The 25,945-nt window shown below is 43.6% G+C and overlaps 1 protein-coding gene across 1 annotated transcript in view; it reads right to left on the reverse strand.

The window, feature by feature from the left end:
* Positions 1 to 11,555, reverse strand: part of LOC147641497 (lipoyl synthase, chloroplastic-like) — a 28,013-nt gene extending 16,458 nt beyond the window's left edge. Inside the window, exons 1-4 of the mRNA XM_086783199.1 lie at positions 10,933 to 11,555; positions 9,355 to 9,521; positions 9,095 to 9,185; positions 8,797 to 8,954 (exon numbers count right to left, since the gene is read on the reverse strand). Of these exons, the coding sequence (XP_086639325.1) occupies positions 8,797 to 8,954; positions 9,095 to 9,185; positions 9,355 to 9,521; positions 10,933 to 11,337 (821 nt within the window). The 5' untranslated portion in view covers positions 11,338 to 11,555. The remainder of the gene's footprint in view (positions 1 to 8,796; positions 8,955 to 9,094; positions 9,186 to 9,354; positions 9,522 to 10,932) is intronic.
* Between the last annotated feature and the right edge of the window lie 14,390 nt (positions 11,556 to 25,945).

Raw genomic sequence — 25,945 nt, forward strand, 5'->3', positions numbered from 1 at the left:
GCCCTTGGGAAGAGTGCATAGGCTCGAGATCAATTCATCGAGATGTTTCTACAGCCGTGTACAATTCAGCCAGGCTTCCGATCCTCCGAGATCTTGCGTTTGGCTTATCTACAATCCACAGTCATTCTCTCTAAACAAATAAAGCAAATACTATCTCGTTATCGAGATAGGGGGCCCTTCAGTGGGTAATTCGGGACCCAATCTGGTGTACAGTTCTCATATATCTCTCTCTCATCTCTTTAAAGTTTGAAGTATTAAAATGGATTGCTAAACTCACGAAACTCAGGATACAGAAGACGATGTGAGCATTTGTGTGACAGGATCTTCCAATACAAAGACTTCCGCTACATATCACATTGGTATCAGATTCAGATTGTCCACACACACCGTATCCTAGCGTGGGGGCATCCTTGGATGGTTAGATTGCGTTCCGGCATGACCACCGACTTCAACATCATGTCTACAGAAGAGAGTACTCATCACCGGAAGACGTCTCCCCCGAAGGAGACCAGGTTCTTCCGCCTACAGCAGACACCATAGCTCTTCTTAGAGCTCAGAACCAGCTGCTCATGGAGCGTCTCCAACTCTTGGAGGCAGCAACAACACGTCCTTCTCCACCTCCAGCAACACCCGACTACATCTCCCTCTTCTTTCAGATGGAACAACAAAGGAGAGAGGATGAGGCCCGAAGGAAAGAAGAAAAAGCAGAAAGACGGGACTATGAGGAACTTTTACCTTCTATGCATCATATGCCATCCGTGGTATTTGATGCTAGGCAGGAGGGTCAGAGCGATGCTGCTCAGAAGAGCCTCATCCGAGCTTATGGCTCTGTCCAAGGCCGACAGTTTGTAGTCCTTTTCGATATGGGTAGTTCTGAAGACGCCATCTCTCCCCAGTTGGCTAATAAATTGAACTACACATTAGTCCCATATCATCTGGATGTGGACGGGTTTACACCTGGTCTTCGCACCCACATTTCCCAGAAGGCACAGCAATTTGCCTTTGAAGTTCAGAAGGCCTCATTTCAACGAGATTTCATCATCTCACCTCTGTTGGGGTGTGACATGATCTTAGGAATTCAGTGGTTCCGTCAGTATGAGCCTATTCCCATTTGGGGACAGGACACTTTTACTATTTGTAAAGGTTTTCCTGAGCCTGTCATGATTCGTGGGGATAGAAGCATTCTTGGCATCCCATTGATTTCGCATCTCCAGGCCAAACGAGCTATCCGCAAGGGAGCAGAAGGAGCACTCCTTTATGTTCGTGCTCAAACAGCCTCTCCCTCATTAGTAGCATCCGTTACATCTTCAGTCCCTCAGTTAGCAGACCTCCTATCCAGACATCAGGACATTATGCTTAGGGACGATCTCCCGCCCAGTCTCCCACCCTCTCTCCCTGAGGACCATCACATTGATTTGGTCCTTGGATCAGATCCTCCTAGCAGGTTTCCCTATCATCTTTCCAAGACTTTAGAGGGCAAGTTAGAAAAGCAGTTATCTGAGCTTCTCCAAACCGGATTCATTCGGCCTTCTTCCTCCCCATTTGCTGCACCTACCCTATTTGTCCAAAAGAAAGACAAGTCTGCACGCCTTTGTGTAAACTACAGGGCATTAAACAAACTCACTATCAAGAATAAGTTTCCTATGCCAAGGATAGAGTACATTTTGGAGCGTTTAGACGGTGCTAAGTTTTTCACTAAGATCGACCTCAAGAGTGGTTACCATCACGTCCGCATTTTTGAAGCTGACATTCCAAAAACAACTTTTCGAACAAAGCGTGGTCACTACGAGTTCATAGTCATGCCTTTTGGGCTTACAAATGCACCCGCAACCTTCAATAAGATGATGTCTAGGATTTTCGCAATCCACATTGGGAAGTGTGTTTTCATATTCCTTGATAACATACTAGTCTTCTCAACCACTGCGGAGCAGCATGAGAAAGATATGGAGAAAGTCTTGCAACTTTTGCGAGATAATCATCTCTACATAAACGCCAAAAAGTCTGTCTTTGGTGTTAAGGAAGTTCAGTATTTGGGCTAAATCATCGGTTCCGATGGGATTAGACTGGATCCATCAAAGGTTCAGGAGATCTTAGATTGGGACATTCCTAAGACCGCCCAAGAAATTTCGAGGTCATCACCGATGCCAGCAATGTAGCCATAGGTGCAGTCCTCCAGCAAGACAATAGACCCATGGCATATTACAGTAGAAAGTTGGATGTTGCTTCGGTATATGACAAAGAGCTTTTGGGTGTGATCACAGCGCTCAAGCATTGGAAGCCTTTTCTTTATGTACAGGCTTTCAGAGTGAAAACAGACCACCAAGCACTAAAGTGGCTTCAGACTATGCCAAGTGCCTAGTGGAGTGATCGGCAGGCCAGGTGGAGTCAAATCTTCCGACAGTTTGGAGACATGATTGAATACATCCCTGATAAGCATAACCCAGTAGCAGATGCTCTTAGTCGAAAGTCCAGCATCCAGGCAGTCCACGAATCTACCATTCTCGAAATCACGGGGAAGGACATAGATAGTATGAAAGACCAATATGTCGACTCCCCTGAGTTTGGTACTCAATATAGTTTGGCCCTCAATTCTGAGCCTGGCCACTATTCAGTACAAAACAATTAGTTGTTCTACAAGAACCGTCTCTGTGTTACTCAAGAAAAGCATTCCGCTCTTCTCCGCGATGCCCATGACTCCCTAGTTGGAGGACATAGGGGTATCAACGGTACCCTCGAGAAATTAGAACGGTCCTTTTATTGGCCAAAGATGAGGCGTGATATCTACGCACATGTACAAGCCTGTAAGATTTGTTAAAAAGTCAAGGTTTCCCATACAAAGAAGGCAGGTTTACTTCAACCTTTGCCTATCCCCGACGGACCTTTCATCGACATATCTATGGACTTTGTAGGACCTCTACCATCATCCACCGGATCCCGTAACACTCGGTGTTTTACCATTGTGGATCGCTTTAGTAAATTCTGCATGCTCATCCCATGCAAGCATACGGCCACAGCCTAGGACGTAGCCTGTCTATTTCTCAAGCATTGGTATCCAGTTTGTGGTTTACCTAGCACCATAACATCAGATAGAGATTCCAAGTTTACCTCGCATTTCTGGATGGCATTATTTGAAAACTTCGAAACTAGTTTGCAGTTGTCTAGTGCATTCCATCCGCAGACAGTTAGCCAAACAGAAATTTGTAACCAGTTGGCCTTTGATGTTCTCAAGTCATACTGTCATGACCAGCAGTCCAAACGGGAACATTATCTTCCATTGGTCCAAGCTATCTTGAACGACACTCATTCATCCAGTGTCGAACGGACTCCATATGAAACAACCTTTGGTCGCCGTTTTCCTTCTCTTTTGACGAGAATGGTGTCTCCATCTTTAGAGGCTAATAAAACCACGGAAGCATTTTCCGAGATCATTGAGTCAGTCAAGGACCACTTGACCAAAGCTCAGGAAACATACAGCAGATAGGCAAATAAGTCTAGACGAGATGTCCACTTCAAGGAAGGGGATTGGGTCTATTTGCGTATCATGAAACAAAGATTGAAACAAGTGGGCAAACGTTGTCCCAAGCTTTCATTCCGTAGTTTTGGCCCTTTTCCAATAGTTAAGAAGTTAAGTGATGTCTCCGTGAAGTTAAAGTTGCCTACCAGTTAGACAATACATGATGTTTTCCATGTTTCTTGGCTAAAACCATATGTTGGTCCAGAAGTATTTGATGTTTCAGATGAACAGCAGCCAGACGTGGTAGACGAAGCAGAAGTTATTGAGCTTGAGCAGATCCTTATTCATCGATGAAAGCATGGTTCCGGTCGACGGACACGTCAATTCTATATGAAATTCCGAGATGGAGGCACCCACGAAGCCGTATGGCTAGACGAGGGGTTCTTCCAGCCAGTTGTTGGCGGACTACATGGAAGCCATGAACCTGCCGCCAAGCTAAGCAAGAGGGAATGTCACATGCACTCTGCACTCAGTGCATGGTGACAAACTGGCTTATCATCATCAGTGCAACAGTTGTACAGTATTAGAACCCAGTAGGATGATATTTGTCGTATGCCGTGACCCCATTGTACATCCTCAGTCCAAGATAAGTCAGGCACAAGCTACGTAGGACATTCCTCAACCTTAGCGGGTCAATCAGTCAGTCACGTCCCTTAACCCACTTGGAGAGAATCACTCATGCATGTAGAGTCAGTAGAAGGCTTAGGGTTTGCATCAGAAAGCACTCTGCATCCTGCATAATATGCATTCATATGCCTGTGTATCATTTAGAACATCCCAGAAGCCTGAGGGAATTTACTAGGATTTATCTGGTATTTTTTCCATATTTCTGGTATTTATTTAGCATTTATTGTCATTTATAAATATAAACTTTATTAAATAAATGACCAGCCAACTTGACCAGCCTCTAGTTAGTATAAATAGGCTTGCATAGGGCTTAGTTTCCCATTCAGTCTTCAGTGTGCTAAGAGCTTTCCTTCTCAGCCCTAGGAGTTCCCTTGCCTTCAGCACTAGACTAGTCTCATACAACCCTTGGAGTGCTTGAGTTTGCTTCAGCCAGCCCTGGTTCTCCAACGCATGTAGTTCAGCAGTCCCTACAGCCATAAGCGCAACAATTCAGCAGAACTAACGCAGCCATTCAGCAGTCATAACTCAGCAATTCAGTAGGACAACATACAGGCACAGCCGTACAGTCCTCCACAGCCCCCAAAACAGCAAACAGTCCTGCATTTTCTGTCCAGCAACAGCCCACAGCCCTGCGTTTCTATCTAGCATCAGCCCGCAGCTTGCGTTTCAGTCCAGCCTCATCCATACAACCTGTGTTTCAGTCTACAGCAGTTCTCAGCCTTCTAATCATCATCCACATCTGCCCCAGCCATCTGGTGAAGGTAACACAGCATTCATAAGCATTTACAGCATTCTAACATAGCTTAGAACAGTCCACCGCCTTCTTTTCTCAGCCTCAGGTGTGCAGCCCTTCCTCATGCCCTTGGGAAGAGTGCATAGGCTCGAGATCAGTTCATCGAGGTGTTTCTACAGCAGTGTACAATTCAGCCAAGCTTCCGATCCTCGGAGATCTTGCGTTTGGCTTATCTACAGTCCACAGTCATTCTCTCTAAAGAAATAAAGCAAATACTATCTCGTTATCGGGATAGGGGGCCCTTCAGTGGGTAAATCGGGACCCAATCTGGTGTGCAGTTCTTATATACCTCTCTCTCATCTCTTTAAAGTTTGAAGTATTAAAATGGATTGCTAAACTCACGAAACTCAGGATACAGAAGACGGTGTGAGCATTTGTGTGACAGGATCTTCCAATACAAAGACTTCCGCTCCATATCACACCGAAGATGTGCACAAGACAACTTTCAGGACAACTTTTGGACTTTAGTTTTTGGTCATGCCTTTTGGTCTTACGAATGCTCCAGCGACTTTTAACAGGATGATGGATCGGATTTTCCGACCTCACCGTGCTTTTGTGGGCACCTTCTTTGATGATATAATTGTGTTTTCTCACTCAGAGAAGGAGCATCGGGAGCATTTGACCAATGTGTTTGAGGAACTCAAAAAGCATAGGTTGGTTATCAATGGAAAGAAGAGTGAATTTTTCATGCAGGAGATTCACTTTCTTGGGCACATAGTGTCTAAGGATGGCGTTAGGATGGATCCAGCGAAAATTGAAGCAATAAAGAATTGGCCGGATTTGCAGGATGTACATGATGTGAGAAGTTTCTTGGGACTTGGCAGTCGGCCAGCACTCCAATGGTCCAAGGGCCTATAAATAGGCATGATGCTCATAGAGTTATTCATTCATTCCACTAGGGAGTGGGTCCAGTATTAGGAAGATTTTGGGTGTTTACCCCTTTTCAGGAAGGCAATCCATGGCTGTAGATTTAGAGTACCTTTTTGGTACCATATGAATATACTGATTTTCCAGCTATCTCTCTCTCTCTACTCTCCCTTCTGTCTGCGTTTTTGCATCAACATGTTCTAAGTGGTGTTTAGGGCTGAAAGAAGACTCTCAGAGCTTCCGCGTGTTACAATGAGCCACAACCAAAGGTAGAAAAACTAGATGAGATTCTTCAATCGGAACAAATTCTGGCACATAAGGAAAGAAAAGTCAGAGGGAAAGTTTCACGTCGATATCTGGTGAAGTTTGTGAACTATTCACCTATGGATTCGAAGTGGATGGAGGAGGGTGACTTGGCAGATTCACTGAGGATACTAAAACTTTACATCGAGGCTTTTGGTTTGGAGCCCACCTTAGAAAGTGCTTCAACAGGTTCAGCTGTGGATTCTGGAGTACTACCTATTACTCGAGGGGGTTGACTCCGCTCCCTTGTCACAGAGTTCACTTGGATGAGATCTAGAAGTCGCTTGGTATTTTTATTAGCACACCCGAGATACTAAACTGACAGTATGTCTGCCTATGGGACTTCTATGATATATGTGTACTAGTCACATGGTTTGATCATGGATATATGGATCTTTCGAGAGAATGGGGACGCCTATTCTAGACTTTCGTCTGATATGCATGTATATAGATACTTTCGAGATGTTATATGATATGGAATTCAAGCTTAAAAACATATGAGAACACCTCAAGAAGTATTTATGGGTATGCATGTATGCTTGCTTTGATGCATCAGTGTTTACTCATGTTCGTGATGTACTGCTGATCGTGGGTCCTGTGGGATGGCCATGAGCGGAGCAAGTAAAGCATCCAAGGGGACATGTCTATTCACGAAGTGGATGCCGGGTTTGTGAATGACACTTGGTTTATGTTATTCTAGATGTTCTATTTCAGTTGGTGGCAAGACATAGCTTTCTCATTGCTATCTTAGGTTTTGTTTCAATTTGGCAGATCCTTTGACTGAGCAATCAAGGACGATTGCTTTGTTTTAAGAGGGGGGTATGTTACAGGACTGAGTATTTTACCTCTTTTCTTAAGCATTGTGATTATATTTTAAGCATGTTTAACATTCACTGATCATGTTTTACTCTGTATGTGCATGTGTAAGTTTGTACACGTGTGTGGGTGCAGATACATGCTTGGTGTGTGCGTGTACAAGTGTGCATGCTCATATGTATGTGCATGTGCATGTTAGTGTGTATGTGTGTATGTATGTATTTTTGGTATGTTTTTCTTACTGTTTTGCAGGTGCAGCTGAGACCATCTCTCTCTTTTGTTGGGCAGTCAAGGGCAACCCAAAGGACTACATGAGGAGCAGTTAAGGGGCAGCCTGGCGGGGCAGCATTGGGGTGGCCAAGGGGAGCGGTTAGAGAGCAGCTTGATGATGCAACAGCAAGGGCAGCCCTGCAGCGCAGCCCAACAGGCCAGGCAGTCCATCCGGATAACGTGGCACTGCCACGTGGCAGGGGCGCCAGGCTACAGCAGAAAAGGAGAGAGAGAGAGAGAGAGAGAGAGCAGCGCCCAAAACGCAGAAAGAGAAAAGCAGCGTGAAAATTCTCCCGTGTGTGCGCTTTTCTATAAAATAAAAGCGTCCAATGAGATTTCATAACAAGAAGCTGGGCTTTTTAGCCAGAATTTGAATAAAAAGGGGGCCAAGGCCCATTGTAACCCACGTGAAAAACTGGGTGAAAGCTTCGAAGAGTCTCCCTTTGCGTTAAACAAGTTGTTCTCTTCCTGGAAGTTTTACAAAGGCTACGCCGACTTCAAGAGAGAAATAAATACCTGCGGGGGCACCACGCTTTGGGGCCTATTGGACTCTTGTGCGCAGGAGCGCTCTAGCTCCATATCTTTTTCTTTTTCTCTTGCAAAGTTTATTATTCCAGTTCATTAAGAGTGATTAAGCTAGGGATTGTAAAGTTTATTATTCCAGTTCATTAAGAGTTTTAAGTGTGATTAAGCTAGGGATTGTACTAGCCAGCTCTGGTGTTATGGGGCACCAGGGCTGATTTGCATGGAACAAAGGGCTAATCCCCTAGCTCGGGGGAGGTCTGTGGAGGCGGGCCGTGGTTGGGTGGTGAGCTTGCCTACACCCTTCTAATTGTTTGTACTAATCTTGTGTTTAGCCTAAGATTTAGATGATCCTATTAAAGCTGGTATCAGAGCTAACCTAAACACAGAGGAAGAAGCAAGGTTTGCGTGTCTTAATTTTCAATTAAGTCGCCCAACTCAGTTATTTCTCTCAGCACCATAACTATGTTTTGATCTCAGAAAGAAGTAGGTGGTTTTTCTTGAATTTGCTGCCATGATAGAAACATGTGGATTCTGAGAGAGGGGGAGAGAGCAACATGTGTATGCATAGATGTGCAGAGGAAAATTCTGTCCAAACCCTAATTTTTCTGTCTGTCAGAAAGCTGCATCAGAAAAGCGCTCGTTTTGCTAGGCTGTATGGGAGGGCTTGTGTGCAGGAGAGGGCCAGTAGGGGATGCCCTAGAGCAGGCCAACTTGATGAACAGGCCATACACGTGCTGCTGTGGTGGCTGTACAACAGGGCAGAGCGGGACAGACGGTGGACAGATACACTTTGATGCCTATTTCAGCTAGTATCAGAGCTACTCAATCAACATCTAGACATGCAAAATGATGATCAGAAGACATAATTACCTTTACACGAACAACAATCTCTGTGTCATTTTTCCGCTCATACTAAGCTTGTGAAAAGTGACTTCCCCCAGCCCCCCTCCCCCCCAAAAAAAAAAAAATTCCGCTAATGCCCTAAGTTGGAGAGATGTTTTATACAAAATCAGTCTCTTTGCTTGATTGAATAACAACTTTCATGGAAATGCACAACATCATTATGTATAAATGGGCTTACCCAGCCCTAGGATCTCTCACGATCCTTTGAAGCCTCCGTACGGTTTCGACATTATGTGCGAATATGTCAAGTCCAGATTGAACAACTGTTGAAACAGCATTCAGATCCCCTCTAAAGTCAGATGTCAAGCATTCCACAAGGATTTCGGGCTTGAGCTTCTGGAAATGGCAACAAAAAGATGGTCAATGGAAAAGTCCATCAAGCGCCCAAATTGACAAGAGACATGTGAAGAGCAATAGGCTAGATGAGAAGCTTCTCGAAAATAAACCAACTCCAAACTTTACTTATTAGACCTGACCTTTAGAGTCCTGACAGTAAGTGCAAACTGTCCACTTCCACCATCAATCAAATCATCTCTATCCACACTCGTAAGCACCACGTACCCTACCCTAACAAACCAGAACAAGTCACCTCGTAATCAACTTCTAAGCATCATGTTTAACTGCATCAAAATGTATAAACCCAAGTCTTGTAAATGAAACATTTGAGTACAAACAAGAGATGAAATCAAGTGATTTTGAAACTACCTGTCCATACATGAATTGCCATGTTTCTTACCCCCAACTAGCTATTGCTTTTGCAGTATTCTCAGGCTCCATTGGATCGGGAGGAGATGGTGTCCTGCTTGTTTTGACCGCACAAAAACGACACCCACGGGTACATGTATCACCAAGTAGCATAATTGTGGCAGTCCCAATACCATCTCCTTCACCACCATTCCAACACTGCCTACCATAAGAGAATTAAGTATAAGGGGCAGTTGTTTTTACATTGAGAAAACAATAAGGTTCTGAAATCTTGATAGATTATATCTTAACAGTGAGCTTTGTACAATGCCAAACAATCCACAACAATACAATTCTTTAGTGGTTGTGTCATCTAAATCAGTGTGACTACTATGGTCTATGACCAAGATGTTGTGTAACAAGTACATTATAGTTGGAGAGAGAGAACACAGAATGGACATGAAACCTTTGGTGCATCTTTTCTTTCCTCAATTGGGCTTAACCTCCTTGCTTTACAAAGTCTCCTCAGGCTCTTAAGGAATCTATTTGGAGAGAGGAGCTTTCCTTGAGATATTGGACAAGTGCATACATTTTCAGACCTTTTCGACAAGGCTGCACCTTGAGTGCTTTAGAATGCTTTTCCAACAAGAAAAGCGGACAGCAGCTAAAATTGAGATTTAAAACACGAAACCCAAAATTCTCACCATAGAGCATGTGCCAGGTAGCTTTTGCACAGTTAAATCATTTCCACTTCAGTCTGCATTGCTAAAATTCAATTCATTTTCGTGACAAGACTCAAGAGGGCTTTGAAAACCTCTGCACTAAGAAATGGCATCCACCCCTTCCTTACATGGTTTGGATGAGAAGCTAGATGGGCCAAATCATTATATTTGAAGATACATCTTGTGGGCAAAAGCCTCAGGAAAAGGCTACAAAATACACCCCACATTGATGAATGGGAGACTAAGGGTACACAGGACATGATGATTGCCATGTCCATTTAAGGGACGTTGGTCAATCACATCATGTGAGCACAAACATTTCATGAGATGTAGAACATTTTGAAAGAGAACTTAAGTTAAAATCCAATTGTGTTCCCTTCAAATGAAGGATGGAGACTTACTTAACTCATTCCACAAAAAACGGGGAGAGAGTGGAGCAGCTAGCATTTATTGATGAGAAATAAGAATCTCATTCTATCATCTTTCATTCCTCGAGTCCTGCTGATAAAAACTTTAAAACAAGCTTCAACTTCATGGCAAATAACATTTGCAAAGTGCCAACTTATTGATAAGCTCTACCAAGAGGAGAGCAAGTCCAGGACACCAACAAGGACCATAGAGGTCATGCTTTTGCGAGAGCAGGGGCAGGGATAGGGGCAATGGCAAAGAGGACAGCAATTAGAAGGAGTTTTTCTTCTTTGTTTTTGTTTCCTGGATATGGGCTTTTAAGGTGAAGGTTGTGCACTCGCTAGCATCTAACAGCAGTTCCTAAACTAGTTAGTAATTTACAGGGAGTGGCATTGCTAGTGAGAATTGCTAGTGAGAAGAAGCACTTAAACATGAGGTCAAGTTGGTTGCTTTACAAAATTTGCACTAGAACCAATGACCAAGTAAGGAAGAGGAAAGACCTCTCCGATGTTGGGGCACTGAGCTTCTTCACAGACTGTGTTGAGCTTCAAGGTGGAAAGGGACTCCTTGAGCTCTGTGTATCTCTCTCCTTGGGGTGCCTTCTGCCGCAACCAGCTGGGCTTTGTCACGCTTGGGTCACGTCCGGTGTACGGCCCCATCCCGCCCGGGTATGGGTTGAGCGACTTGGCCTTGGACTCAAACAGGCCCGCAGGATTCTGAGGCACCTCTGCGGACTTGAGTGCGTCATTTCGCGGATTCGAAGCACTGGGTTGTTGGATATCTGTGGTTGAGGATACGACCCGCAGCCTGCAACGTCTGTGTGCACCGTCGCTACATGGTCTCCATATGCTGCTTCCCTTGGAAATTGATGGCGGAGTGGCGGCAAGCCGAGCTGATAACGCCATTCTAATACTCTGTGCTTATTAGAAGTGCTGGCCGGCACCGCAAATCGCATGCAAGGCGATCTGGAATTGCAGGCGTGCTGAACTCCAAAGCTTAGAAGTTCGCTCCCCTCCTGCATGAAGACAAAACCTTCACTTAGGTAAGTAGGTAGGCCATCTACCCATCACCTTCCGTCTGACCTCTATGACCATTTTGGCAGTCATAGACGACTTTGAAGAAAGCATCACCTTGCTTTGCATATATATCCGTGAAGGGAGATCCTCAAGCACTTCGTTTTCTTAGGGAGATCCTCAAGCACTTCGTTTTCTTTGAACAAAGCACCAAACTTGGCATACATAGACACATGGAGAGAGATGTGTCCTCTTTTATATATAGCAAGAAGTGGTGTGACCCATCTTCGACAAGAAGAAGGCACCGAATGAAACATAGAATCAAAATAGACTCCTAAGCTTTCACCAAATCTTTTTAATATTACCTCATATTATTGTATATATATTTATATATGTGTGTATATTTTGGCCAAGTCAAAACCGGAGTCCAGTACCAACACATAGGAAACCCAAAATGCTCATATACTTTGAGCAAAACTTTACACAGTTTATCTCATATTTTCAAAGGTTTAGCTCAAGTATTCACTCCACATGGATAGTGGAAACATTTGTGTCTTAAGCCTTGTGTGTGTGTGTGTGTGCGCGCGCGCGTGCATGCAGCAGGGGGGGAGGGTAACAAAATTGGCAGAAGCTATGTAGCAAGCACAGTAGCAAAACCCAAAATCAATGCACCAAACTGATGCTACCAAGACAGGCTTTTGGGGCCGACCAGATCAGATTTTGAACTCTCTTCCCTAAAGGTGTCATGGACTCAAATTTTTTCTAATCATCAAGTTATCTACCTCAAATCATCTAGTTTATTCTATAGGCCATAGCAGCAATTGGCATGCATTGTCACCACCTTTTCTAAGTCATACAAGAGTTGGCAAAAGCCCAAAATATATTTGGTATCTAAAAACTTCTGCTAGCACCTCATCACGCTTGATCTTATTCAAGACCTCCTGGTCATGCTTACCAAGAAACACACACATAGAGACTCTCTCTCTCTCTCTCTCTCTCTCTCTCTCTCTCTCTCTCATAGAAGCACCTCCCATCGTATATGTATGATGAGGGGAGATGATGAGGGGTTTAATAATGTTTTTACCATACTGGAAGATAAAGAAGTGCAAACTAATTACCACCTCTAAAACTTTTTCCTTGAAACCTGTATTTTGTAGGTGATCTTGATTAAAATACCTCCTCTATACCAGATGCAATCCAAGAAGTCGTCAAAATCCTCAACTGTTTTCAGCTAGTCAAATCCTGAGGGATTAAACAGAAAGGGTGCCATGATCCAGGAAAGTGCCACAAAACCAACACGAAAATGTAATGAGGATATATGATGTGGTGTTTGTGCCAACATCACCAAAGGATATGTAGACTATAAGAAAGATAATAAACTCGACACCTTTCACAAAATGGCTTCTTACAAACAACCTGTAAACGTGGGCAAAACCTCTCATGCATTCACAACAAACCCACGACCAGTTGCACGATATTTTGCACTACCATAAAGTATAGTCCTGCAAAAAAAGTGGGTTGTGTTCCTAGAGAGAATTTGAAAAACACGGATGAAAGCTATAGTTGCATGGTGAGAAAATCTCATAATGCAAGAGGTGAATCCATGCTCAACCATGTTCTCGACGATCATGGCGGCGGTGAGGACACTATTGGCAAGGGCACCCACACCTTCAATTGCCTTATCTAGACCCTGCATCCGTTTATAAAAGTTGAGTACACCATACCCCTATTGGGTATAACCTTCAATTTCATTCCAAGAAATGGCATCCTTAGAAGGGGCTCCTCAATCACTCGTGCTTTTGAGAGATCACTCCACTTGGCATGTGTATCCATGAGAGTAGTATCAAGCACATTATCATTTTCGAGGAACCCCTAACTTGTGAATTTGTTCCTCTTTGCCAATTGCTCTTGTACGCCCACATGCTTTAAGGATGCAAGCAAAGGTATCACATTTAGAGAAAGGCCCTTGTGTTGAATACATTGAGAGCCCTTATGCTGCATACATACATATACTCTTATAGATACATACATACATACATATACGTATGCATGTATGTATACACACACACACATACATACATATAATCTTATAGATACATACAACAAAATACTCGTATAGAATTACTAAGAAATTCAAAGTTAGACCATATACATGTATATGTATATATTTGTGTGTGTATGGATGGCTATGCTTATGTATGTGTGTCAGGACTATGGTCCTACGGAAGTCGAACCCTAGCAGTAATGTCAGGACTATGGTCCTACAGAAGTCGAACCCTAGCATAAGTTAATAGCTTTCGGAGTCTCGAGAGTATTATTAGTGCTAGCGGGGTTCAGGGGTTAATGGGCGTTAGGGTTTGGTCGATGTGTGTACACATCTAAGTTAGCACGGCTCTTAAGTAAGATGGGCGGCCGGGCTAGGAGGTGTGGACACAGGCCAGGGTTTTGGTATAAAACCCAACGAGAAACCCTAACTCGTCATTATATGGTTGGGAGGTGAACCGACTTCCACCCTCTCTTCTTCCCCACGCCTAGGCTATGGCGGCTTGAGGGAGACGCAGCCGTAGTAGCGGAGGCGTTACACTGGTATTAGAGCCAGCGGCGGCAGGCGTGACCTGCATGAGAAAGAGCTCGACGCTGCAGCAAAAGAAACGAGCGCAGCCGCCGCCCGTACGGTGACCTGCACGAGTGCAGCCCGCAACAACCGCCGCCTACGTGCGCCTGCGTGAACAGTCTACAGCGAGCGTCGCCGTCGCCTACCCGTCGTCCGAACGGCCACCACAGCGGACGCCCAAGGCGGCGACCAAGGCAGTCCGGCAGTCCTAGAAGGCGATCGGTGAGCGATCGTTGGCGAGCGCGCGAGAATTCTCCCTTACTTGAGTGGCACAAGGGGGAGGCTTCACCATCCAAGGAGTGGGGTTTTGAACCCACCACCTCAAGCTCCAAGGCAAGTGTGCTAGCCACTTCACCTTTTCACTTGTGTTGTTCTTCTCTTCAAAAGAACTCTACTTATTCTTTCAAGGGAGGACACAAACTACAAGGAAAGTGACCTTTTCACCTTCAACTTTCCTTCTTTCAATTTGTGAGAGGAGTTTTCTATGTTCCAAGTTTGGAAGTTTTTGGTGGACGGATCTTCAACGACATGCTACATGCAACACACTTTTTTGCATGCATGTGTTGATTGACGACCCAAGTGGTGATTTCTTCTCAATTTTTGTGCATGCAAGAGGAATTCTTCTACGATGCTTCAATTGGAGTTCGCTTTTGAAGGTAATCCGTTCTCTATTTGTAAGCACGTGCATACCATGGCCTCAGCGAAACCGTCTCATGTTCACTTCGATTTTGAGAATGATATGCCTGATGTTAGTGAGGCACGCCCTTTGGGTGGTGGTGTGGGTGATTCGCGACAGGCCGTTGCGCCTGATCGGGATGCCAACATGACCGATGCCGAAGGGGGTGCGAGTCCACTAGATGATTATGGTTTGGTAGACACGTTAGAGTTTGGGCGTCTCACTTCAAGGGTAGTTGCACTTGAGCGCACCATAACAAATGTCAATACCAATCTCACAAACATGAGCACGCTTTTTACTGAATTTATGGCACGTTTTGCAAGTGGATCGGCGGCAAGTGCAGGGCCTATTCTGATAGTTATGCCTCCTCTTGTTCCAAATCCTACAGTAGAATCTATTGCACCCTCTGCAACGTAGGAAGGGGCTATGTTGAAAAACGTGAAGCCGCATGTGTTTAAGGGAGAGGAGCGCGATCGTAACAAGGATGCGGTCCATACATTTTTACACAAGTGGACGGACTTGCATCACTTACGCCGCACTCCCGCTGCTGTTATGGTCACTGAGACGAGTCTCACACTTGAAGGTAAAGCCTACAAGTGGTGGATGAGTCTACCTATTGAAACTCGCCCTAAGACTTGGGAGGAGTTTGCGGCAGCTTTTAAAAAGGAGTTCTTACCGTCGCAAAACGAGAAAGATCGGAGTTAGATAGCCTGGGACAAGTGCAAGATGGAAGGTCTTACACTTAATCAGTATGTGTCCAAATACCGTGAAGTCATTCTCAAGCTAGACGGTTTGGACGACTTTCAAAAGGTTCATGGGTTTGTTAGAGGCCTTGATAAAGAATATCAGGCAAAGGTTAAAACCCAGTATCCTAAAACTTTGGAAGCGGCTATCCAAAGTGCCCTTATCTTTGATGACACCATGGATAAGAAGGGCATGGATAGACCGGCCAAATTCAATGGCTCGCAATTTAATGCTAATAAGCGTAAACTTGCCAGCAATTCTACTGAAAACACAAAGAAGTCTAAAGGGTCAAGTGGTCCGTTGTCTCCACAAGACTATGAACGGGCCAAGAAGGAGAAACTATGTTATCATTGCTTAGGTAGTGATCATGAGAAGAAAAATTGTCCACAGTTGCCTCGCAAGAATAAGGATAAGGTCAAGGAGAAGGCTGTACACATGGTGCAAATGCTTCCCTTGGATGCTGATCCTAAGTATTCTGCGGTAGAGGTTTCGCACACTGCCGAGATGCATGAGTGTAATCTCACTGCATCTATGTGGCAAGAGACAGTTGGACCACATGATTTAGTCCATATGCATGGCTCCATTTATGGTCATCGAGTACGTATTCTCATTGATGATGGTGCCACGCACAATTTCTTGAACTATGCATTAGTTAAGAAATTAAAGTTGCCGGAGACAAAGAGTTCTCATCGTTATGTGGTGTCCACCATTCAGGGGGATGATCACGATGTGTGGGATACTCTAGTACGGCAAGTGCCTGTGTTTGTGCAAGAACACACTATGGTTCTTGACTTCCAAGTGATGAATACGTCTCGTGCGGATGTCATCTTAGGACGGGAGTGGTTGTATGGGTTAGGGTCATCACTCAAAAGGAGTTATGAACATAATACGTTTACGTTTGAGGCCAATGGTAAGCATGTTTTACTTATTGGGGAACGTGATGTACCCCCAACACCACTCATATGTAATGCCGAACTCTCTTTTTTGGAGCATAGTAATCAAATAGAAGAAGTCTATTTTTGTTATTGTGTGTCTCAAACTAGTGGGTTTGTTGATGTGCATGATGTTTCTTCTTCAAATGAATCTTCCTCAGCGATGCCTTCTTTCTCTTTACCTTCTTCTAAAATCTCTTTAAATAATCTTAAGCAACCAAGAGGGTCGATAATAACGTGCAATGGGCCACCCACCATACACTGACTCATGCTAGGTTTTTCTTCCACTTGTCTCTAGATGCCCGCTGTCGAGAGGGTTGATAAGCAGCCTCCACAAAAAAGGGGGCCCTAGGTTTTCTTCCGCTCGTCCTCTCCAGATGCCCGAGAGGGTCAACAAGCTGGGCATTGTAATGTCAAATTCGTTAGTCTCTCTCTTATGGTTAGGAGTCTACATAGACACCTAAGCGCCTTGCACGATTAAATGTTCGTCAAGCGCAAGATCGTTACAAGAAGTTTACGGACCAGAAACGTAGGCCACTTCACTTTCAAGAAGGTGATTGGGTGTTTCTGAAGGTACCAGAAAACTCCACCAGTTTAAAAACGGGTCCCGTACCAAAATTGTCGCCCCGATTTTGTGGACCGTTTAAGATACTCAAGAAGGTGGGCCCAGTAGCCTATAAACTTGAGTTACCAGCACATTCCAAGGTTCATCCCATCTTTCACGTAAGCCGTTTGAGGAAACGCCTTATGGGTCATGAAAGGCCGGTGGATGATTCTTTCTTGGTAGAATATGTGGAGCCTCCAATACTGCCTCATGAACCAGAAAGAGTATTGGACTACCACATGTTACGTACTCGCCACCAAGTTCGGAAACAAGCTCTTATCAAGTGGAAGGACCGTCCAGAGGAAGGCTCCACTTGGGAAAACATTAGTGTGATGAGGAAACGTTTCCCCACTTTTGTTTTCGAGGACGAAAACTCTTTTCGAAGGGGGAGTAATGTCAGGACTATGGTCCTACGGAAGTCGAACCCTAGCATAAGTTAATAGCTTTCGGAGTCTCGAGAGTATTATTAGTGCTAGCGGGGTTCAGGGGTTAATGGGCGTTAGGGTTTGGTCGATGTGTGTACACATCTAAGTTAGCACGGCTCTTAAGTAAGATGGACGGCCGGGCTAGGAGGTGTGGACACAGGCCAGGGTTTTGGTATAAAACCCAACGAGAAACCCTAACTCATCATTATATGGTTGGGAGGTGAACCGACTTCCACCCTCTCTTCTTCCCCACGCCTAGGCTATGGCGGCTTGAGGGAGACACAGACGTAGCGGAGGCATTACAATGTGTATGTCTGTATGATCATATGGCTTTTAACCATGTATATTGTACTATTGAGGGGATAAGAGGGTGCAGCAGTGATAGAAAACACTTAAAGAGAGAAACGTGCCCTAATATAGAAGTACTACTACTCCTCTCGTTAAGACCTCGATAATCTACATGGAAGAGAAAGATAATATTGCATAGATACCTGATGGTTGATCTATTTTGAGAGAGATACAAAAGCATGTAGGATCATGAACTCTTCTCTTCTTTAGCATGTACTACAATTTGCTTCCCGTAATTTTTCACTTCCAACTTGCCATTAGTATGGTCCCTAATACAGAAGTAGTACTACTACTCATTAAGAGCTTGATAATCTACATGAAAGAGAAAGATAATATTGCACATTACATCTATCAAAACCCATCATACAAAGAGAGGGGTATGCACCTCTCTCTCTCTCTCTCTCTCTCTCTCTCTCTCTCTCTCTCTCTCAAAAGGGACTTAGCATACTTCTTGTCTTTTTCGAGTTGTGTGCACTATTTAGATACCTGATGGTGTGGTTGATCTCTTTTGAGAGATATACAAAAGCATGTAGGATCATGAACTCTTCTCTTCTTAGCATGTACTACAATTTTCTTCTCGCAATTTTTTATTTCCTACTTACCATTAGTATGGTCCCCTAATAGAGAAGTATTACTACTACTCGTTAAGAGCTCGATAATCTACATGGAAGAGATTCATAATATTGCACATTACATCTGTCAAAACCCATCATACTAAGAGAGGGGCATACTTCTCATCTTTTTTGAGTTATGTGCACTATTTAGATACCTGATGGTTGATCTCTTTTGAGAGAGAGATAAAAGCATGTAGGATCATGAACTCTTTTGAGAGAGATACAAAAGCATGTAGGATTATGAACTCTTCTCATCTTAGCATGCACTACAAATTGTTTCTCGTAAATTTTCACTCTCAACTTGCCATTAGTATGGTCCCCTACTAATACAGAAGTAATGCTACTACTCATTAAGATCTTGATAATCTACATGGAAGGGAAAAATAATATTGCACGTAAGGTGCCAGCTCTGCAAATGCAGCAACCTAATGCGAATACAGAGACATTGCTACTAGAAGATCATCGCACCAATGTGTCTGGTCTCGAAGTGTGTGCTATGACTTGACAGTAGAAGAAGGGTAAGGGCCAACTATTAACTGGCAAACATAAGCCAAAGTCTGGGGAAAATTTCAAAAGTGGGTCGTCCCCGAGAAGAAGGGTTGCCATTGATCGTGTAGGTAGCAAAGGCTGCAGATCTTCTCGAGACTTCTACAAATGCCGAGAAGTGCCAATAATATGAGTGAGTCTCTCTCTCCTTTACACACACGTGTTTTTTTTGTGTGTAAAACCAAACCACTAAAAATTGATAGTATCCTTTGGAAATCCAATAAACTTGAGTTCATATGTGCATTCATTTGGTTCATACTAAACAAAAAATCATCTCCATGTTTATCTTCACTACACGTTATTTAATGAAGATCTTAACTTCGCAAAGAAGGACCCCATATAACTGGTGACCTCAAGCAGCTATGTAGCAGAGTATGGCCATACAACAAACCTGGACCTCTGCAAAATAAAGGAGGCTGTTGATCTATAATACCATGGAAAAGATTCCCTGTTGCATATACCTCCAAAGGCAAACCTAGACAAAGTTCACCTATGACTCCATAGCTCGAAATATGTGAACAATATCATAGGCAAACATCCAAAATAGTACAAACGACATTAGGCCTATAGTTAAGCTGTCTAATGTGAAGCGATTCCACGAATGAAAGTATTCACAAATGTCAAATCTTTCTTTAAGTGCCACAGTAGTGACCATCGTGAAGGAAAAATAAAATAGAAATCCTGCAATGCCTGTATACCCCTGCAACCACCCCTCCCACAATCGAAAGAAAAATGCGGCTATAATAGATTGTCCTCATGTTGTGCTGGATGTTCTCTGTGCTAAAGAGGGGCATCTTGTCCCCATGACTACTGGATTTCTTATTTGAAACCGGCTTACTGTGGCCCTTACTCGCCATTGCTTTGCTGCACGCAATTGAGAAACAAAGCTACGTGTAAAAATTTTACACATCTCTCTCTCTCTCTCTCTCTCTCTCTCTCTCTCCATCCACAATCTCAAGGGATCCCTCAAGTAAAACGGACCACTCGTGGCAATGCTCACGGCGGATCGATTGGTGGCTTGCCTTTCGTTTCTTGTGGAGGGTTGGACCACACACGTGTGCTGGCCTCGCTATCACCTTACTTTTCGTTTGCGGCAGCAACTCTTCTCCTCAAGCGCTCACCTAAAAGGCAACCCATTCAACAACACAATCTGGATGTGAAGGTCACCATCCTTGGGCGTGAGAACTGAAGAAAATGCTTGCCTTTCGTTTTTCGTGTGGAGGGTTGGACCACACCCGTGTGCTGGCCTCGCCATCACCTTTGTTTACGTTGCGGCAACAACTCTTCTCCTCAAGCGCTCACCTGCAAAGGTAGCCCATTCAACAACATAGTCTAGCTGTGAAGGTTGCCATCCTTGGGGAGAATATTATCTGTGTGTTACTCAAGGGAGGTCTCCCTTCTCTGCTTCACTACACACAGACTTGCCTCCTCCGTTTCACTACACATGCACTATGGGGGGGCTCGACCCAAACGTCTCGGAAGAGAAGATGACCTAAACATCTTGGGAAGAGAGAGAGAGAGAGAGAAGACGACCCAAATGTCTAGACAACATCTCTCTGTTGTCATTCTCTCTTTAATCTAACTGACATATAGAATTCAAAATTTGAATTTGAATTCCCAAAGCTAGAAAAAAGAGGAGCTAAAAAGAAACCCCTAAAAAGTTTTCCACGTGTCCAATGGGTGTTAGCCCTATAAGATATATATAGACTAGTGGCATGACCCATCCTTGATGGGGGCAAGATGCATAAAAACAAAGGCTCGTCCTCGGTGGTGAGTAGAGATAATCCCATTTTGGGCCCCATGGTCCTCAATTTGCCAACCTATGTAGTATGAGCACACCATGCTCGCCATATATATCCATGTAGGAGCTCTTAAAGAACTTACTTTTCTTTGAATAAAGCACCAAACTTGGCATAAATTCCAACCCAATATAGTGGTGACAATCTTAACACACCTGAGAGCAAAGCATTAAAACAATCTTCGGGTAACTGGATTATCTCTCCTTGGAAGCCTATACTCCTCGTCTCCATCTGCCAAAAAAATTATATTTAAGATAAAAACATTAGATATTGCAAGATATAATTTTCAAAAGAAAAAAAAGATAAAAGATAAAATCTTACAAAACTCATTCTGTGGATCAATACTTAAGACAAATGGCATTTGAACAGGCTTGTAGATAGCAAATTAGAAAATTCTGTAATGTCCAGTGCCTATGCACCGAAAATCTAACTTATTAGGATTTTCATAGTCTACAAACATTACATGTACATGAAGTTGATCCGCAATCTTTCGCAATCTTAGATTGTAAATTCCAAGGAGCCCAAAGCTCTTGTTGTAAATGTCTCCGACCATACAAACCTAGCAATAATCTAGGTTCAAAAAAATAAAGATATTCCCTATTACAAAAAGAATGCATCAATAATAATTTATATTTATCAAATAAAACGCAAAAGCTACATAAAAAGCAAGTTTCTATATTATAAGAACCGTCAAGAAAAATACCTTCAATATCTTGTCCATTACCATAAACAAATGAAAATTATCTCCTTGTTGCCACATCCATTCCTAAGTGTGCGCTCTTGCCGCACAGGTCGTAGCTGGGGACTTGCCAGACACCGTATGCGAGCCACGAATGGCTACAAGCATACAACCAGGGAAGGAAGCTCAAACAGAATGCCAAAGGGTGTGTCACTCACCGCTTAACTGCTGCCTTGAAGGATTCCCGCGTCGCAGCCGTGAAGGAGGAGCCGCCGTCGCCGCTCTACCGCCTCTCCGCCGCCTCGCCGTGCCGCTACACAGTGCGCTCGATCGCTCTCTCACTCTCTCTCTCTCACACACGCAGGAGAAGGAAAACAAGGAGATAAGGCAAGAGCACTCTTCTATTCACAACACATGAGAATGAGGATTTTAGGGTTACATTTGACTCATATAGGTGACTTGGCGGTTCACACTTGGGCGCCCATACATGGCCGGCCGACCCTAACCCTTATCCTACTGATATCCAAGGTGCGCCTCTCATCGGCGATCACCCAATCCCTTCATCCTTAACATATGGTGCCGACAAGCCCGGCCCATGACTCAGAATATTTAAATTAATGACGTAAAATATAGTATGTCGCAATGTCCGCCATGGGTTAACATGCCCCCCTTCCTGATGTAGATTCCGTCCTCGGAAGCTATGGTATGGTAAGCTCGAGAGGGTTGTTGTGGTAGACCGTCTGCAAAACAGGGAAGTAGAGTGAAGGTATGCTGGAATTCAAAAGATATAAAGTGTATAAATTCAAGCGTGTGAGACCACAATGGATGTTGCTATTAGAACTTAGTTTAAGGGTACATGAGTGAGCTAGTGTAGCAAATTAATAGGAGTTTAAAATTATTGAAAGGAATTCAAGAGTTAGCAAGGTGTCAAAGGTTAACCAAGGTTTATAACTGGCCTAAGTCAAGGAAAATAACCAAGCTTAATAAATAAACAGATGACCATACTGTGTCTACTCTAAGAACAAGTAGTTACCACGAGCCTAGGGACACAAGAAACATCAGAGTTACAGGAGCCTTTTGCCTTTTTTTTTTTTTTTTTTTTGCACATGACAATTTTTATACACAATGGCGACCTTCCTAAGGCAAAACTAACATCGATCCTGGTACCATGTTTAACACAAGGCATTATCCAGGAATCTATTAGCTCACTTTAGGCAAGGCTACCCCCTACCAACCAAGGCATCGGTCTGGAGTAGAATACTCCTCGCCTACCAAGTATCAATAAGGCGATAGGCCAACATTAAAGCGCATCATAGACTTGTATTGCCATTTATTGTAGGCTTTCTTTTTTTTTTTTAAAAGTTTGTTTTGATCTTCGCTCCTGAACTAAAATGTGTTCTTACATCTTTTCGACAAGGGGTAAAATCTATGTCCTAGAGGTCAACACACACACAGCCAGGTGTCAAACATTAAGATGGTTTGACCCTAGACCTAAGACAATCGTATTCCAAGGTTAACTAAAGACATCATGCTGCCTAGGAATATTTCCAATAAAGTTAAGCTCATTAATGTTTTACACTAGCATGCAAGCAACTTCAAAAACTAAGTAGTACAATGACAATTTCCATGTGGTCATGCCGTATAGTTTATGAAATTAATTGAACAGAAAAAACGAAAGAGAGTGGGTATGGAAGAATTACATCTGAAATTGGAGATCTCCTTGATTTGATGAGACAGCTTGCAATGTGATGTAGATATATTTTGATGATCGTTGCGGCAGTCTCAAGATATGGAAACGAACCCACCTCAAACTTTTTAACCTGTACAATCAACTAACAAGCACTATACCTCGAGAGGCACATCAGTGTGAAAATTTCAAGACTCGTTTAAGGAATCTAAACTAGAAAAAACTTGAAAACACTAACCTACCTACCAGTCACCACACTACTACTGAGAATACGGTAAGAGGATGTTGTAGAGTCCTGGCTCTAGCCCTAAGGCTAAGCCTCTATCCGCCTCATCCAAATAAATAAAATCAACCTCAGTAGTGCCATGAGTTTCATCCGTCCATTCATCATTGTCAGATATTTCCTTTTCATTTTCCCATCCACATAGACTCATTAAGAATGTAACGATGCGAGGATAGTCATCTTGTGGAAAAGGAAAGCATTGGGCTATCGGGGATATGTCCTCTACGGAGTAGGGGTCAGTCATGGTTAATAGGCGAATTAGCCATTCTAATTCCTCAACATTTTCCTCTCTGGCTAATACATCTATATGATCCCATTCAGTTTCAATTACAGGATAGCACATGTGAAATATCTGAGAAAGGTACAGATGATACCTCTCATCAAAGGCGGGAGTGGATGAAGTGTATGATGATCGTGCATCTGCCATATCTGCAAACACAGATATAGCATTAGTAGGTTTGTGAGACAGGTCAATCTAGTTCTTGATTGTATACGGATATTTATCCTCTTTTTGTGCTCTTGCTCTTTTTACTATTTTTTGTTTTTCTTTTCTTTGTTTTGTTTTTTTTTTGTTTTTTATAATGTATGAAGCTATATATATACATCCCCTTGAATTTGGCAATTACATGGTCAGGGGAGAAGGTTAAGGAGGAAGCATTAGAATGTCGAGCATGAGTACATGCTCCCCCTTTCCTTGGGTAGATCATATTATTTGCAATGATGTTGCAGCCTCTTGGAACCAATTTGTCCAGCGGGTCATAGGTTGTGATGTGGGCAGATAGCTTTTTATGACCCTTGTGGCCACATCCAATTGTAGAGATGGTAGTGTACGCTCCCATTGACGAATGGAGGAAATGGTTTCCGACGATACTATTACAAGGGGAGACGTAGACTCATCAGTTTTTTGTTGGGTGTTGACAAGAGTAGGTGTAGAGCATGTAGAAACTTCTATATCAGCGTGTGCCTGGCATGAGGAGCTAGAAGCTTCATATGGCTCCCCCCTTCCTGAGCTAGGTGGTAATGATCGATATCGTTTGGGAATCCAAACTAACTCTGGAAGAAGTGGTGTGGAGCACTCTGTTACCTTTCCCTTACCACGATCTTGAATTATCGTTGGGGTGGCAACAATTGGTTTGCAAGGTTTTATAGGTGATGTAGAGGGATTCAGCTTATGTTTAGGGACCCAAATCTGGTCATTTCCCTCATAGTACCCTTGGGCTACTAATAATTTTTTAGGGATCCATCGCGATGTTACATTGCCCTTTCTCGGGTGGGTAGCTGCTTTCCTTTTACGAGGCTTCTTGGTGGCTGAACGAGATTGAGCAGGGGAAGTAGCTGTTAACGAAGCTTTGGGGACCCATTTATATGTACTCTTTGGCATAGTAAGCGAAGCTTTATGGACCGCCTTGCCTGTTTCCACTCTTGGCGTTGAAGCGTTAGAGGGGTGGCCTACAATCGAAGATGGTTTTGCCACTGGACTTTGTGATTTTTCATTATCTAATATTTGAGTGGATGACTTAGGTGCGGGATTTTGAGCGGTCAGACCTAGTGTTGGTTCTTGCGTTGTGACTTGTCTGGTTGCCCAATCGATATTGCACTTGGTGACCATCATCCATTTGCGCCCTAAGATTACAGTCCCTTCCATGGTGCCAGCAGGCATAACCAAAAAGCTTTGAATTATGGTTCCCTTGTCATAAGCAACCGGAGTGTGCAGAATTCCTGAGACAGGGGTTTTCTTCTTGTTGATTCCTTGGACTTGGATAGAACTCTTGGTTAAAGGTGGTTTTCCCAGTTGACACCACACGCCATATGATAGCAAATTGTGTTGAGCTCCTGTATCCAATAATGCATTATACAGCACCTCCCCGTAAGGACTCTGTAACTCAATTGGGTATCTTAGAGGTGGGTCAGATTCCAGTGCATCCTCCTCTGCTTCCTCGAAAAATACTTGCGTAATTCCCAAGTTGGCTTCTCGTTGTCTCCTAGCACGCTGTTGACGTTCTTTGGCTTCGACTCTTGCTTGTATCTTTTTAAGCTCAGCATGTTCTTTAGCTGCCTTCTTTTGATGGATTGCGTGTAACTCCTCCTGGCTCAGGGGGTCATAGTATCTTTTGAATTTACTCCCATTAAGGAATCCAATGGTTTCAACTCCGTCGAGAGTCTCCACTCTGATGGTACCTTGCGGTGTAATTTCACATACTCTATACGGTCCCTTACCAGCATATTTGAGCTTCTTCTTTTCGTTTCGCACTCCATACATCAGGACTTTATCCCCAACCTTGATGTCCTTGTCCTTTAGATGGCGATCAAACCATTTTTTTCTCCTATCCTTCTCCACAAGGGCATTGTATACAGCCAATTGTCTTTCTTCATTTAGCCGCTCAAGGATATACAGACGTTCTGCTAAGGGATTACCATCCCAACCCTCTTGAGTAGCAACACGAAGACTTGGAATGACAAATTCCCACGGCATGACTGCTTCTTGGCCATATACCATTTTGAATGGTGTGCAATTAATAGCCACTTTGTACGCAGTACGATAGGCCCAT

This window comes from Cibotium barometz, chromosome 1 (assembly GCF_041138505.1).
Source record: "Cibotium barometz isolate CiBa-2024 chromosome 1, ASM4113850v1, whole genome shotgun sequence".
Classification (NCBI taxonomy): domain Eukaryota; kingdom Viridiplantae; phylum Streptophyta; class Polypodiopsida; order Cyatheales; family Cibotiaceae; genus Cibotium; species Cibotium barometz.